Source organism: Petromyzon marinus, chromosome 15, assembly GCF_048934315.1.
Source record: "Petromyzon marinus isolate PM22_M1 ecotype Great Lakes invasive population chromosome 15, UKy_Petmar_22M1.pri1.0, whole genome shotgun sequence".
NCBI classification, from domain to species: Eukaryota; Metazoa; Chordata; class Hyperoartia; order Petromyzontiformes; family Petromyzontidae; genus Petromyzon; species Petromyzon marinus.
This window is the reverse complement of record NC_133681.1, coordinates 13990740-14008154: the sequence shown is the minus strand read 5'-3', so window position 1 is coordinate 14008154 and position 17415 is coordinate 13990740. Positions and strand designations below refer to the sequence as shown.

The 17415-nt window shown below is 47.9% G+C and overlaps 1 protein-coding gene across 4 annotated transcripts in view; it reads right to left on the bottom strand.

Moving 5' to 3' along the window:
- The window catches only part of LOC116942703 (myomesin-1-like), a 69258-nt gene that overhangs the window by 22042 nt on the left and 29801 nt on the right, over positions 1-17415 (bottom strand). For 3 of the 4 annotated variants that reach the window (XM_032954964.2, XM_032954962.2, XM_032954961.2), the window contains exons 15-22: positions 15659-15833; positions 13929-14050; positions 10330-10473; positions 8221-8426; positions 4032-4158; positions 3041-3219; positions 1826-1940; positions 1098-1148 (exon numbers count right to left, since the gene is read on the bottom strand). In XM_032954964.2, coding sequence (XP_032810855.2) covers positions 1098-1148; positions 1826-1940; positions 3041-3219; positions 4032-4158; positions 8221-8426; positions 10330-10473; positions 13929-14050; positions 15659-15833 — 1119 coding nt within the window. The remainder of the gene's footprint in view (positions 1-1097; positions 1149-1825; positions 1941-3040; positions 3220-4031; positions 4159-8220; positions 8427-10329; positions 10474-13928; positions 14051-15658; positions 15834-17415) is intronic. The other variant, XM_032954963.2, reaches the window with a different exon arrangement.

The following is a 17415-nucleotide window of genomic DNA, read 5'->3' as shown; positions in this document are numbered from 1 at the left end:
CAATGGTAACACAGATCGCTACATCAATGCGTGATTATTAATGTCTTTAAAGAGCTGCCAACTGTGTGCCCTACATGGCCATACAGCATAGGGAATCTTGATTCTGACCCCTGCAAGTTTATGGTCATATATGTCCACCGTAGTGTACCGTTTGTGGCTCAGACGCAGAGGGCAGATGCTACCGCCAGGGCCAGTTTAAGGCACGGGGGCTTTAGGGGCGGCAGCCCAGGGGCCTCCACCAGCTGGAGGGCCTCCAGAGATGAAGTGAAAAGTTATTCCATTTGTGAAAGCTGAATTTTATTTGTTAGCCTCGTAAAAATACATTTTTTTAATTTAACTTTGTTTTCCTTTTGAAAATATTACTGGTGGCCTCACAGTAAGTACTTGTAGCCCAGGAGCCTAAACAAATCTTAATTCGGCCCTGGCTACCGCTGCATGATAAGGGCGCATAACCACATTATCAGCTCAGGGGTGGTGGCAATCGGTCAAGTGGGGCCCCAATATTTGATGTGTCTCGCATGGTCGCACCTCGGCTGTTATATATCGCGACTCCTCGTGCCTAATCACATCGTTACGCTCACGGTCTCGAACATTTAACGCTGTAGGGGCGCTCCGTATTTGCAAAATGCAGCCACTACAGCTCCGTAGTATGGTGGTTGTCAAGGGGGCCCCAACTCGTAGCTATGGCCACCAGGGGGACCAAGGCACCCCCCCCCCCCCGCTCCCCCCGCTCGTTTCGCTACTGCGAAGACTGAATACCAATCTCTTCTTTTTATGCTTTACAGCCCCTTTCTCAATCTACCGCCAGATGAATGCCTCCCCATGCCGTGATCGGTCATGTGGTTTAACTTGACTATACTTCACCACGCCGGTCAGTGTGGGTTAGTGAAGGAGAGGGCAGAGGACTGGTTCAGAAATCACCCGCCACTGATGTTTGCCGTGGCTCGGGAACTGAATCCAGGTGGTCGGGTTCGCAGCACGGAGCACAAACCGTTGCGGCACCGCTCTCCGCCTCGATCTCTCGCGTGTTGCTTTTAAAATAGAGGAGGCATCTTGTGGGCTGTAAACTCGCCGTAAAGAAAAGTATTATTACTCACGTTTGCCCTTCTTACTCTTCTGCTCCTTAGGCTTGCTGGCCTCTGGACGTACTGGTCATGAAAATAAACACAAATAACTGAATTGGCAAGAAGTAAGTATGTATGTTGAGCTTCTTTTGCACCGTACGTAGCCAACCGTGCTAATCGGAGGAGCGAAATTGTAAACAAGTGGGAGGAGACCCTTTCTGGCAGCACAATCTCTCCATGCGGCAGCTCCTCGCAGGTGAATAATAACGTCGAAAAAGCACCCATAAAATAGCCAATTCACCCAGTCACGTGAGACGTGAATCACATTTCCGTACCTACGATTAGCACGGTTGGCTACGTACAGTACGAAATAAGTTCAACGTACGTACATAGACACTCGTAAGCAGCAGCATGCGGTTTGGGGACTCAGAAGAGGTGACGAAATAACACGTCTAATAGTATACAGGCCTTTGTTAATCCACTGCTGGATGAATATCTCCTCATGCTGGGTCCCCAATGGCGGTTGATTGACCAGAGGAGGGACCGGTGGTTTAGATATAATGCGCCACCGACATTAGCCTTAGGTGAGAGTCGAGCTTAGGTGACTGAGTCTGCTGTAGCGCGGTGCGATAACCACGCCACCACCATTGTGCGAAAGCAAAAAAATATAAGCCCGATGACATTTCGAGTGGTGTGAAAACGCAGGCTGGGCATGCCACAGGTGTAGGTGTGCAGCGATCGTGAGCCAACGTGGGCTATACCTGCCAAGCCACGAGCCACCACGGGCCCATACTCTTCCGACATCTTCCCACGGCCTCCCGCGTTCTCCGCAAACACACGGAAGAGGTACGGTTGTCCGTCCTTGAGGCCTCCCACCTGCACACACAAAATCACACACAGGCACCCATGTGGAATCATAATCAGAAAATTTATTTACACTGCAGTAGGAATTCGATTAGCTATTAAGCTCTTTTTCACAGATGTCCAGTACGGGGCGGGTCAGAACGTTACAACAACAAACATTACAAAAACACGATAGGAGTGCAAAGTATAGGAAATGTAAGCAAACCACGTAAAAATATGTACAAATGAAACTAAACTTTTTTTTCCTTTGCAGGTAAAGCCCACCGAGCTATTAGTTGATTTTTCAGAAGCCTCCTGGGCAAGTGCCATTCATCGGCGCATATCGCAACTTTTTCCTGATGACGACCGCTTGTGTTGCGATCGAAACGTCGTGGTTTTTATTTTATTTTTCTTTCTACGTGACTTTACCGAAAGAACCAAAGAAAATATCACAACCTGCATGGCACACGAATGGGGGTGGTGTCGCCAGCACCACACCCAGGTACCTTTGTGCTGATGTTCACACGCTACAACAGGTACTCATTTATGGCCGAGTTTACCTAGGGCAGGCCAAGGAATGGGTCAGATAATCACCACTGATGTAAGCAGATGCTGGGAATCAAGCTCGGTCCACTGGGTTCCTCATGCAGTGTGTTACCCACGATTTCAAAATACACACGCAAACACAAAATAACAAAGATAAAAGATTTCTGTTACCCACGATTCCAAAATATACACGCAAACACAAAATAACAAAGATAAAAGATGTCCCGTCTATCTTTAACAGACTGCTGGGGCAAGTGCTGTTAGTGAGCACCTATGAAGTCCGGCACGGTATACTCGTTCATGGATGGTCAGCACCATTCCCGACCGCTTTTGTCTCCCCAGTGGCGATGTTTACACACCGCACCGGGTACTTATTTGCACCTGAGTCGACCTAGGGGAGGTCCAGGACCGGTTCAGATATTCCTCGCTGGTGTTGGGCGTGAGCGGGAATCGAACTCACCGCTACACCCCCGCTCGACAAGTAAACACACACGTGCACAGAAACGCAAACACGCGCAGGTCCACGTGTCCACGTGTTCCTCCGCCGATTTAAATTGCTTAAGAGCCCTCCTCTCGCGTGGCCTCGCCTTGACGTGCGTGCTGGCGGAGGGCTTCTCGTCCGAGCGTCTCCAGCTGACGGCGTCGGCCTCCGTGAGCTCCACGTGGTAGAGGGACACGGCCGAGGTCCCGGCGTACAGCGGAGGCTTCCACGACACCACCATCGCGCCGTCCTTTATGTCCGAGAAGGCCAGGCCAAACGGGGGACCTGCAGCACCCCGGGGAGCGAGGCCGCCAGCGACGTTACTTTAATCCTAGATTTGAAGCTTTTGTGACTGCAAGGATCCATACTCTTTGGTTCTATTCGATAAAGTCACGTAGGTAAAAAATAAAACAAGAAAAATCACGACGTTTCGGCCACAACACAAGCGGCCTTCATCAGGTGAAGGGACCAGGCTGTCACTCCAGCGCTGTCCTCGGGACAGCCTGGTCCCTTCACCTGATGAAGGCCGCTTGTGTTGTGGCCGAAACGTCGTGATTTTTCTTGTTTTATTTTTTACGTACGTGACTTTACCGAATAGAACCAAAGAGTAAGGCGTTACTTTAGTTTAGCACGAAGGTGGAAGGCTTTCGCGACCAATGTTATCCATAATAAAGGGTTGGCTTTTTTGGGGGGGGTAGAGGTTAGATCGTGTAAATATGTGTCGTTAAACCCACCATCGCCCGGTGCAGCCAGTAAGTAAGGTTTGTTACGTAAACAAAACGTGCCAATTAGTTAGTACTTCGGCACACTGGTCTGTTGTAAATATTGTGGGTTTACTCTATGACACAAAGGTGTGCTGAAGTAGTAACGAATTGGCCACGTTCTGTTTACGTGACAAACCTTACTAATTGGCTGTGTCGGGTGGTGGCGGGTTTACCGACACATGGTGTATTATGGAGTGTTACTATAGTCAGCAGTCTTCTCACTTTAGTCGACGTCGAGCTGATGCAACATTTGGAATATTTACGGCCCCCTTTTTTGCCACGATCAAAAAAGTCCCGTAAATGTAGCTGCGGGGGGGGGGGGGGTGCCCTTACCGGGCTCGGGGAAGGTCCACTTCTCGCACGGGAAGGTCTGGCTGGGCTCCGACGGACAGCCCAACCCCCCCGGGTTCTCCGCACTCACGCGGAACTGGTAGCTGCTGTGCTCCGCCAGGCCCTGAACCTGCACGCGGTGGGGAAACGCGAGCAGTGTGGTGTCAGCGAGCTCTGGGTCTGCGCCGCCACGCACGTTCCGCCTTTGCGCAGTAACAGTTTCACTGTTTGACCGCTACGGTGAGGATTTATTGCTCCTGGGAACAGCCCTTTGTCAATCCACTGCTGGATGAGGGCCTCCCAACGGGAGCGCGGGGATCACGGGAGTTACTCGATCATCGTGCTTCACCGTGCCGGCCGGTGCGGGTTGGTGAAGGTGGGGATAGGGTTACCCCCTATTCGGCTATAAATCAAAACCCGGGCATATTTCTCAGTCAGCCTAGGTCAGGGGTCAGCAACTTGTGGCTCTGGAGCCAGATGCAGCTCTTTAACGACTGCTTCGCGACGTTATTTATTACGGAGCACCGTCTCCTAGTCACACGCATTGCAGCTCTTGAAATATCGACTGTTTTTTTTGTATTACCGAAGTCTAAAAAAATGGCTCTTCTTGTTATTTTGGTTGCCCAACCCCTGGCGTAGGTCTATCGAGCTGTGCAGTGCGACTGTAATAAAGTTCAACACAACGCCGGTACCAGATCTCGGCACAAATCAATTCCTGGCGCCCGAAGACAGATGCCAGCACCAGGGCTGTCCAGGTCAACCTGGATAGGTGGCAACCCATGATGGGCAGCGGGGCCAACATTAACCCCCTCTGGTCTTGGCACCTGATAGACCCACAGTGATGACATCACCTTGACTCCCTCGATTTAAGTCCGAAACAGAAGGACTTCTTCACAAATCTGGCAAATCGCCTGATGAAGCTGCCTGTTGCAATCACCAGCGAAAAGTCACAGTACTCGAATTGTAAATGTTGTGGGTTTTACTCTCCAACACACCGGTATGCTGAAGTAGTGACTAATTGGCACGTTTTGTTTACGGGACAAACCTGACGAATCGGCTGTGTCGGATGGTGGCGGGTTTAATGACACATTTATATTTACATTTATATTTACGTGATCTAAACCAATTTTTCAAAATGTTAAAAAGTACAATACAGCAATGGATTTAGCTGCATTGTACTGCTGCCCACCATGCAATCCTTTGGATTTTTTTAAATATTATCTAGGATGTTATATAGCGCTTTTATCAAAGCACTTTTATCAATCTAGATTTGAAGCTTTCGTGGCTGTAGGAATCCACACTCTTTGGTACGTTCGGTAAAGTCACGTGGGTAGAAAAACAATAGATCACGACGTTTCGATCGCAACACAAGCGACCTTCATCAGGTGGGACAACCACAGCTGAAGTAGGCCTACTGATGACGACTGCTCGTGTTGCGATCGAAACGTCGTGATCTATTATTTTTCTACCAACGTGACTTCACCGAAAGAACCAAAGAGAACGCTTTTATCAAAGCGCTTTTATGAAAGCGCTTTCCGAGAATTATAATTTGTACATTAGCATTGGCTGATGGGGAAAAGTGATGGGATTTGAGTGCTGGGGAGCGGAGTGGAAGGGATGGCAAGGAAGGGTGATGATAGGAACAGCTGAGGGGATGACTTTAGGAAGGATTTCAATCTGAAAGCGTGTCTGTGTGTGTCAAAATGCAATGGATTATTGAACCTACACGTACAGGGAAGTGTTACCCCTCGTGTGTATGTGTGACGCGTTGTCTCCAGGTACACATTGGTTTCCCTCCGACTCGCCAAACCTCATCAAGTGCAATTCGCCGAACACCCTCATGCTTTGTTGGATAAATAAAGGCAATCATTGTTATTAATTTTAATTCAACAACTTCTGAATCTCGCTCAAACAGGCGGAATGGTTTAATATTCATCCGCTCCTTACAGTCCTAAGCCTGTGGCATGCACTCCACATTCCAATGTATCCATTTCAGCAGTGAATTCTGGCAGGAGCTACAGTGAGGGAAAAAAGTATTTGATCCCCTGCTGATTTTGTACGTTTGCCTACTGACAAAGAAATGATCAGTCTATCATTTTAATGGTAGATTTATTTGAACAGTGAGAGACAGAATAACAACAACAAAATCGAGAAAAACGCATGCCAAAAATGTTATAACTGATTTGCATTTTAATGAGGGAGATAAGTATTTGACCCCTCTGCAAAACATGACTTAGTACTTCGTGGCAAAACCCTTGTTGGCAATCACAGAGGTTATACGTTTCTTGTAGTTGGCCACCAGGTTTGCACACATCTCAGGAGGGATTTTGTCCCACTCCTCTTTGCAGATCTTCTCCAAGTCATTAAGGTTTCGAGGCTTACGTTTGGCAACTCGAACCTTCAGCTCCCTCCACAGATTTTCTATGGGATTAAGGTCTGGAGACTGGCTAGGCCACTCCAGGACCTTAATGTGCTTCTTCTTGGGCCACTCCTTTGTTGCCTTGGCCATGTGTTTTGGGTCATTGTCATGGTGGAATACCCATCCACGACCCATTTTTAATGCCCTGGCTGAGGAAAGGAGGTTCTCACCCAAGATTTGACGGTACATGGCCCCGTCCATCGTCCCTTTGATGAGGTGAAGTTGTCCTGTTCCCTTAGCAGAAAAACACCCCCAAAGCATAATGTTTCCACCTCCATGTTTGACGGTGGGGATGGTGTTCTTGGGGTCATAGGCAGCATTCCTCCTCCTCCAAACACGGTGAGTTGAGTTGATGCCAAAGAGCTCCATTTTGGTCTCATCTTACCACAACACTTTCACCCAGTTGTCCTCTGAATCATTCAGATGTTTATTGGCAAACTTCAGACGGGCATGTATATGTGCTTTCTTGAGCAGGGGGACCTTGCGGGCGCTGCAGGATTTCAGTCCTTCACGGCGTAGTGTGTTAACAATTGTTTTCTTGGTGACTATGGTCCCAGCTGCCTTGAGATCATTGACAAGATCCTCCCGTGTAGTTCTGGGCTGATTCCTCACCGTTCTTATGATCATTACAACTCCACGACGGGAGATCTTGCATGGAGCCCCAGACCGAGGGAGATTGACAGTTCTTTTGTGTTTCTTCCATTTGCGAATAATCGCACCAACTGTTGTCACCTTCTCACCAAGCTGCTTGGCAATGGTCTTGTAGCCCATTCCAGCCTTGTGTAGGTCTACAATCTTGTCCCTGACATCCTTTGTGAGCTCTTTGGTCTTGGTCATGGTGGAGAGTTTGGAATCTGATTGATTGATTGCTTCTGTGGACAGGTGTCTTTTATACAGGTAACAAGCTGAGATTAGGAGCACTCCCTTTAAGAGTGTGCTTCTAATCTCAGCTCGTTACCTGTATAAAATACACCTGGGAGCCAGAAAGATTTAATTAAAATGCAAATCAATTTATAACATTTTTGGCATGCGTTTTTCTGGATTTTTTTGTTGTTATTCTGTCTCTCACTATTCAAACAAACCTACTATTAAAATTATAGACTGATCATTTCTTTGTCAGTGGGCAAACGTACAAAATCAGCAGAGGATCAATACTTTTATCCCTCGCTGTATCAGTGATGAATATCAGCAGAGGATGACTGCAATGGCAGATACTGGTGAGTACTTCCTGATATTATAAGATTTTACCAATTATCAATGAGATGATACTGGATACCCTTACAAACGAGATCTTCCATCGCAAGGAAGTGTCAAGGTGTGATATCGTAATAAATCGATTTAACATAAAGGACATGCTGGCCAAACAATGTTGTTTCCATTAGACATGAAAATTCCGCAAACTAAACAAAAAATAATCTTTTTATTTCACCAGGTAAGGCTCACTGAGCTATATAGCTCGTTTTCAGAAGCTCGCCACAAATGATAGCTCAACTAAATGGATTGTCATGTGAAATTTATAACAGCCAAACACTCTAAACGAATGATTTTAAATAAGGAGAGAAAAAACCGGAGGACCGGGAGAAATAACCATTATGACCACAACGACAGAGAACACACACACTCCAAATATACAGGCGTCATGGTCGAGATCGAACCCACGACCCCCGGTATACCAGGCGAGGTAGTCAACATGCCGCCATCGCGGCACCTGGTGACGTGTAGACCGCAAAGAAAGAGGAAGATGAGGAAGATGAGGATGAGGCGTGCGCTTGCCTCATACACCGTGTCCTCGATCCGTCTCGCCTTGGCATCGTGCCATTCGTCCGGGGAATCACTCCCTCCCTCGGGCACGGCACGCGCCTCCACGCGGTAGCCCGTGGCGAGCGGAGCCTTGCCAGGGGCGGGCGGTTGCCAGTGCAGCACCATGCCGACGCCGGAGCAGTTCAGCAGCGAGATCTTGCTCGGCGGCGGAGCGGTGGCTGGAGGATCAAGGGGTGGCCGCGCGGGTTATAACAAGCGCGGGAGAACGATGACACGAGGGAGCCGAGTGAGGGCTTCTCGCGACACGCACGAGCCCATCCATCGTCAAGAACGATGGACGGCTAGTTAGATCGCGCAAATATTTACGTGTGAAAATATAAATACAGTATATCGATATTTACGCGATCACTTATGCCACCTAACCCACAAAAACCTCTATTATGGATAATATTGGTCGCGAACGCCTACACATTCATGGGCAATCTTATTCAGTTTTTGACCTAGGCCAGTGTTGGAAATTCCACCACTCCGCATTGCTATGTATTGATGTTGAACTGCTTTCGCACCATACCTCGCCAACTGTGCTAATCAGAGGTGCGGGGTAAGGACAATAAACCAAACACAAAATCAGTTCTACAGCTGTAAGCTGGCATGTGATTCTGTGAGGCAGGACGGTTCTCAACTCCACAATAAAAGCTAGAGGGGGCCTTCATCTAGCAGTGGATTGACAGAGGGCTATGAATTTATTATCAAATATAATTGCACGTGGTTTTCTTTGTAATTTGATCCTCATGGCGGTACCACGGGGTACCAAATAATAAAAAATCAGCCGAGGCAATTAGAAATTTTATTTCTGGGACACTATTTTCTTCCAGGGGTGTTACTGAACTCCGCGACTGAGGTACCAATCAATCCGAAATCAGTGCCACACTCCGCGATGTCGAAACGCAGCGAGGACGATTGTGCTGAAACCCTGAACGCTCGCGGTACGCACCACAGTGGTGGTGGTGCATCGTGAGTACAGCTCGTCGAGATGAGTCGATTGCCGCATCGCCGACCATCAACAGACTAAAAACGACTGCATCACGGACATTATGCGAGAGCCGGGGTACTATGTGACCCCGGGGTACCGCCATAAGGTAAAATTCTTCTAACACAGGCATTCTAATGTAATAGTAAGGTCGTGTTTGCAAGTCACACAAAGTCTGTAATTTCTCACACGTCCTTAGAATGCGATGGCACAAAGATAAGGTGGAATAGGTCAATTGCTCGAGTGCCTTTGGAGGAGGCGAAGGCATCCGGGTGGGATCACGAATCCATAGAGAGACACAAATCATTGTCCCCTGGCCCATCTGAACGTTAATGGCCTCAAAACATCGGCGGAAAAAACACATGGATACAAATTCACGGTGGTGCCCTCCCGTCCACATCCTTGCGTGTGTGTGTGTTGTGCAAATTCACGGTGGTGCCCTCCCGTCCACATCCTTGCGTGTGTGGGTGTTGTGCGCTTGTACGCGCATCACAAAAATACCGCTATTGCTTTTAAAATTAGATCGTGATGAATGTGGTTGACACTATATTTCTGTACTCTATTGATCATTTCCATCTTCGCAATGGTAAACATACAGGACATGCAATACCGCCATGTAACTTAGCTCAATGTCATGTATAGCTGTCTCTGATGCGAATTGTCGAGTTGTCCGGAATGATTTCGGACAATTTGCCCGACGTGCCGGCAGCGTCTTCAGGACACCACGTGTGTGTGTGCGTGTGTGTATATGTTGACCTTCTTTCGCACCGCGCGTAGCCAACTGTGCCAATCGGAGGTGCAACAAGTTGCAACGGCCCGGAGAACACCGCAGAGGGCTCTAAAGCGCGGCCGCGAAAAACCGACGTGGCAAAGCCATATCGTTTACGGGCGCACCTCCCTCCGTATTTCGATCCCTCGTCACGCCTGCATTGGAAGGGCTCCGTGCTTGACACCGCCCGATCTGTATTATTCTCCGGAGTCAGAAACCGTGCACTGTTTGACAACGAAGCGTTGGAAAAGCGACGCGATGGAATGCGAGCAGCCGAAGCTTTTTTTTTGTTGTTGTTGCGGAGGACGGCGCTGCCACTTACGGTGCGGGGAGCCGGCGCGGACACTCGCAGCCGCAGGTTGACCAACGCTCTTCCCGGCGGCAGGAGCAGATTTAGCAGCCTCATGCAAACTCACTCGTGAAGCCGGCTCAGGGGTCGGCGGCTGATGCCCACTCGTGGGCAAGTCTTGGCAACACAATTATATATTTGGATCTCAGTTACGTCGCTTGCCACACACACACACGGTGATAAAAGCAGCAAAACAAGCATATGAAATGCGTTGCACAAATCGCAACTATGAATATGGGGAGTTACACATTGAGAGCTTACGGTGCAGTGGGTAAGCACACTGCGCTATGCACACAGTGACGACCAGAGTTCAATTATGTGCTTAGGTTTTCATCAGCGGTGGATGATTCCTGAATTGGCCCTGGGTCCATTCTATACCGCTCTGCACTGACCAGCGTGGTTAGGTATAGTGAAACCATCCCCGCATTAAATCAACAAACACCATTACTGTTCACGTCACCACATTCTATCCGAGCCTGATGAAACTGGCAGCTTATACCGCATCAATCTTATCACATTAAAAACACATGGAACACATTTACAATACGCTGGGAGGGAGGGTACAGGGATTTCCCTGCAACCGATCGCCACCATTTAGTACCGGCAAATACCTGTCAAGTTAAACGACCTTGTAATCAACCATTTCATTTCTGCATAATTTGTATCTTCTACATTTGAGCGTGCTCCAGTTTTCATCGGTCAATATTGACGTGATCGATACTTCAACGGTCAATATTGACATTGTTAATACTTAATCATTGTTATTGGTGGCAAAGGGCGAAGCATTTTAGTTCACGTTCTCCGCCGACTGACCGACCGCGCACGAGCGGCTTCAGGCGGCGGGAGTCGGGGGTAGAGAGGTGGGGGGGGGGAGTTGCCGTGCGGTGCTCTCGTGTTTCACCACGGGGTCCGACCACCCGTGCCGTGAGCGATGGGGACAGTGAGGGGTTGCGATGGTGCCGGTGTGAGTGGTGAGTGAATCTGTGTGTGCCCGCCACACCTCCCTCCCCACCACCACCCTAACTCTCACACGTGTATTCCGTTCTGCCGAGTACTAAATGTCCTCCACCTTCGCAAACCGATATTCACGAACGTTGGTCACCCTTCCGAACATCTGTGCCGTCTTTGGTTTTGTCTCTTCACGAAAAAGTTATTTTGCGTGCGACCTCATTTCCGCCCATTGGCAACTAAAACCGTAACTTTAAGGACACTTTCCAAATGTGTTTGGATCGTTTCAGTATTTTATACTCACCAATTTGTTTGCCTTTCTAAGGGAGAATTTATCTCGACCCAAACTAAACGTAATTAACAAGCCCTAACCCTAGCTGTAATGCAACAAAACTATTTCGCTGATTGGAACAAAAAATGTTGTTGGTCTGGGGGGTTCAAATAAGTAGGGGTGGGGAAGTTCTGGTGGGAACAAATATTGTTCCTTCTCAATATATTCGTTTAAGATAATAGGGTTTTCCCCTTTATGGCAATAAAACAGGTGTTCAGATGTTAAAACACCAAACTGAAACCTCTGCAAGAAATCATGTCTGCATTAACCACAATACTTGTGGTGAACATGCAAACAAAAAAAACATGCTCTGACAGTATGTGCATTGTCTTTGAAACTGATTAGTCCACACCAGAGACGGCTTTCTTGAGAGCCTCGTCTCAAACGGTGTCAGACCAGAGGACGCCAAAAGGCGAACAGCACAAAGACAATGCCACTATCAGGGCATTGAGAGCTCGCGGTTGAGCAGCTACATCATGGGACCTCCTCCTTTGCCAGTATTTGTTGAGACCAGGAAAGGTGTGATCTTGGGCAGTGCATTATTTCTCCTGTGCTTTTACGAGTATATTTGTCATTTCTCGGAATTGACATTTCACGTTGAATTTCCAAAGTGCGTAAAGACTGCGTGCATGAGTTTCGCAAAACAACAGTAATTAGGTGCGACTGTACCGATTTGTTTTTTTCAACACCCTACACTTCGTGTTGAAACAAAACAAGACACCGGGTTAATTTCTTGTTGTTGTGAAACTGACAAAAAGAAGCAGTAAACAACAGGAAGAGTAGTGAGGACGTTCCTTTAGAAACAAAAGTTTAAACTCACGGACATTACCTCACGATAGATTAGAATTGCACATTTTGTGAACAGGAATCCACATACAAAACAAACGCCACCACCAAAAGTCAACCAACATAGAAACCGTCAGGAAACATTATCATCTCGGGATCTTCAAAGTCAAAAGTTAAACGTTTAAGCAAAAAAAAAAAGTTAACAACGTTTGTGTAACCTCAAAGTGCAATCTTTAGCCCACGTGTGCGACGAGAGGAGCCAGCTTGAGTTTTCCAGAAAGCTCGTACCATCTGTGTCCAATACGGTTATTGTTGGCTGAATGCAAAGTTATTCATCATTCAATTACCGTTCCTTGACACATCGGACACATTGTGCCATCATCCAGGACACTGCGGGAGCTCAGCTGACTTCATCTCGGCCCCACAACTCGGTGGGGTCTGTTGACTGGTGACTTTACACTACGCACAGTCATGATGGCATGTAGATATGTACAAATGAGAGCGGCTTTAAATATGATGTTTTTATAACATTACAATTTTTTTAGTCTTCTGCCAAATAATATGTCTTTGGTCCGAACTGCCTCCATCATGTGCGATATTGAGCTTTCTCAACACTAGAAGGAATACAATGTATGTTTTATGTTGTTAACGTGCACTCAAAAGTTTTGCCTCTTTTTATATGTAAACAATTTTGCGCACAGGGAAATATATGAACACATTGGCGCAGTGAACAGTTCTCTTGTGCAATTACCAGACAACAAAACACTCACACACAGCTATCATGTCATGACGGTACATAATCCACAGTGGATAGAAAACTAAACTATATTTGTACAAAAAAAATCCCATTACGGGAGAATGGGATTGTCACGACTTTAGAAGCTCAACCAAGGTCTACACTTTACATATAGTTTCAGGCTGATCTGACTTGAGGCTCACGCAGGACACACAAACTACCCTATTTCTAGGAGGTTCGGCCAGAACACGTGGTTGAGCTGGCCGTCCCCATCGCTACTTCATCCACAATTAATGTGACATAACCGAAGTCCGCTCACCCTCAACTGTTGCTCACAGGCTCTCCCGTGCCAACTGCGCCCACTGCTCAGGTAGCCCCGCTCATGTCACGCGTGGATCGTGAGGCCAGAACAATTTTCAACGGTGGTTACTAAATTGCAATAAGCCCCAATGTTTCGAGACGCCGGGGGGGTGGGGGGGGGGGTTAAAAACTGTCTGAAACCACCAGCGGACCGTCCTGGCCAAACCAGGACATTTTGGTAGCTGTAGCCTCAAAGTCAACACATTTATTTTTTTCTTGGCGAACACGCAGTCGCCTTTCCGGCACAAAATCTGCCAATCCAAACTGCGCCATCCCGCCATTACACACGCGTGAGGAATACAATAATTACGTGCGGTTAACGAAATCATTCGAGGCAAGGTTCTGTCTCCGAGAGAGACCGTCTCGTTCATTGGCGGAGGCACTGGCTGCGCCTTTGCGCGCAGGACTCACCCACAGGTGCCTCCACCTTGAAGGGTGCCGACTCCTTGGAGAAGCTGCTGAAACCGGCGGCGTTGACGCCCCGGACGCGGAACACGTACTCGCCGCCCGTCTTCAGCCCGTGCACCACAAAGCTGCCGGGTCAAAAGCGCGCATCGCCGCCCAAATTAATCGCGACGCGTTCGAGGTAGCGGTTTCTGGCCACAATTCACCCGTTGGTGAAAGTTAATCAGAATCAGAATATTCCTTTAACAATTGATGGACAGTTGGGGCAGGTCAGAACGTTACAACAAAACAATACAAAAAACACGATCGGAGTGCAAAGTATAGGAAAAGTAAACAAATAACGTTCCAAAAAAAAATCTAGAAATGAAACTAAACTATTTGTATCTTACCAGGTAAAGCTCACTGAGATATTGGCTTCTTTGTCAGAAGCAACCTGGCCACAAATGATAGCTCAACAAAGTGACTTATCAAGTGGAAATTTATAGCAGCAAAATCGTCTAAATAATCTAAACGCATGTTTCTAAAGGCGCAGCCCTGTAATTGCCTGCTCGCACTACTGCTGAAGGGTCTCCATTAGAGGACGCTCTAGAGAGCCCCTCTAGAGAGGGTGACTGTGTGATCTACTTTCCCACGTTGGCCGGACATTTAGGAAGAAGTTGGCAGTACTCACACTTTACCCTACCACACGCAAACCTGCCGATCGACGAACTGCGGTGCAACCGTTCATAACGCTGGGTGGACAGAGGTGGTGGTGGTGGGGTGGGTGGATTTAAAAAACGTGTCCATCGTTTCAACCGCTGCGCTGGGAGATTGAAGCGGCAACCACCGGATTGCAGGTCCTGTGTGCCAACCATTCCACTACAGTGGGCAGCGTTGCCAACGGACTCATTATGAAACCCTGGGGGCATGAGCTGCTTTTAGAATAAGCCCGTTTCGTGGGCCAGCACACATGGAAATAGGTGTGGAGCGTTCACGTTTATTTTTCCTTTTTGTCAAGTCCAAGTGCTCACAGCACGGACTGTTCTCAGCTTTGCACAAAATCTCAGAGTTGAGCTTCTATATTTAACACAGGAGATTTAATGAGGTGCATTGTATACAGTCCTTTGTCAATCCACGACTGGGTGATGGCCTCCCGATGCTATATGGAGGTTGTTTGACCATACTTCACCATGCTGAGCAGTGCATGTTGGTAAAGGGAGGGAGGGGGGGGGGACCCAGGAACGGTTCAGATGTCACTCTCAACTGATGTTCGTCTCAACCAGGAGTCGAACTGGGGTGACCAGGTTCTGAGCTCAGAGCATTGACCGCTGCGCCACCGCTTCACACCAAAACACAAACGCTGTCGAGACTCAAGTAAACAGGTGCACGGAGCGATAAAGCGTCACGTTAACGGTCGGTGAAGTTCCAGATCAACGCCATGGCCTGATGTAACCAACAGCCAGGGCAGGCCACAGGCAGGGCAGGCGATGGGGCCGAGACGATGAGGGACATATCCCTGGACGATGAAACATGAATGGAACCGTGGAACGGCGAGCAAGCCTCCGCATCCTTAACGGCCAATCATTTATCTCCTCCGGGGATCAGGGTGCCCTGTGAGGACGCAAAGAGCAACAACAACAACGACGACAACAACAACAACAACGACAACAACAACGACGAGCAGGGTGTGGTGGTGCCATGTCGCCAGGCCGTTTTGGTCCCCCCCCCCCCCCCCCCCCCGGACGGATCGCACTCACTTGTTGCGCTTGACAGGGTTGTTGTTGCTGATTTGCCACTCCTTGGAGTCGCAGGCGCGAGACTCCGTGTAGTATCCCAGCAGCCCCTGGGTGTCGGCCACCTCCTTCCAGTTCAGCAGCACCGAGGTGGCCGAGTCCTTCTCAGGGGTCACGCTCTCCGGGGCCGAGGGCGGAACTTGGGGGAGAACGACAAAGAGGCGCGATTGGTGAGCGCCAACTATGGGGGAGGGGGGCAGGGGGGCAGGGGGGGGGTCCAGCCGGCCACAAGGAGGGCCCTCCGAATGAACAGATAAACAAGTAGAAACAAAACTAAATTTTGAATAAAAATTTGTCAACAAAAAATTGATTCCAGCAATTGGCCATGAATGCCAAAAAAAAAAAACATCGGTACAAATGAAGATTATTATTTCCGAAAAAGTACTCACTGACATGCAAGTGAAAGCAAGACGCACAGAAACTTAATTGTGAGTATTGTACCTTTAAATCGTTTAATTAAGACTGTCACTGCGAGACTGTCTTCCTCTGAACCCGATACACTGTGCAACTAAAATAATACATACGGTATTATCTAGATTTGAAGATTTTCGTGACTGCAGGGATCCATATTCTTTGCTTCTTTCGGTAAAGTCACGTAGGTATAAAAATAAAATATATTAAATCACGACGTTTCGATTGCAACACAACAACACAAGCAATCATCATCAGGTGGGAAAACCACAGCAATATTTTTTTTTTCTGCAGTGGGAGAGAGATACCGTGGTAAGAGGTTATATTGGTAAGAGAGGTCCATGATTTGAATATCCCTCTCCCACTTCAGGAAAACAAATTATTGCTGTGGTTTTCCCACCTGATGATGATTGCTTGTGTTTCGATCAAAACGTCGTGATTTAATTTATTTTATTTTTATACCTACGTGACTTTACCGAAAGAGCCAAAGAGTACACATACAGTATACATAGTTATAGCCAACGTAATATTGTATACGGGGTTAAAACCATCCGTAGATATTTCAGTAAAAGTGGGTCGGGAGAAAGGAGGGGGGGCCACAGTCGCATCGTGTATAGCCCCCCCCCGCCCCGCTGAAATAATTAGTCGCGTCCCTGGGCACGAGTATCGCGAGCCCCCTTGCTGCACACACGTCACCACGCTGTGTCATCCATCACGTACCGTACTTGTGATTATTTTTTTTATTAATAATACATAGTTACACATTCAAAGAAGGTGCTGTCACGCCCAAACAAGTCGACCGTGCTGAGCAGCTTCCAAGGTAGCAGGTGGAGCTTCTGGGTCACGATCGAAGTCACCCTTTCTCCTCCACTTCAGTGGCAGCGACTTCCGACCGACGGGTCCACCGACTGAGATCTGTCTGCTTAACACGTAGGCTTTCGCGACCAATATTATTCATAATAAAGGTTTTTGGGTTAGATCGCGTTTTTTTATAAATGTGAAGTAGTGAATTATTTGTCTTTTGTCAACGTGACACTTTTTTTTTGCTGATTGGCCGTGTCGGGTGGTGGAGGGTTATGACACATTTATAAATAACGCGATCTAACCCAAAAACCTTTATTATGAGATCTGTCTATTTGCCTAGATGTGTCCACCTATTCCAACACGTTTGGCCAACTTGGAAGAGCAGGCCAAATAGCCTCCAGAGGGCCTCTCTAAAGCTCCCTCTCATAAAGGCCATTCTGCCAGTGGCATGAGCAGGCAATCGAAGGGCTTTCAATGGTTCATTAACATATATGTGCAAATTTGCT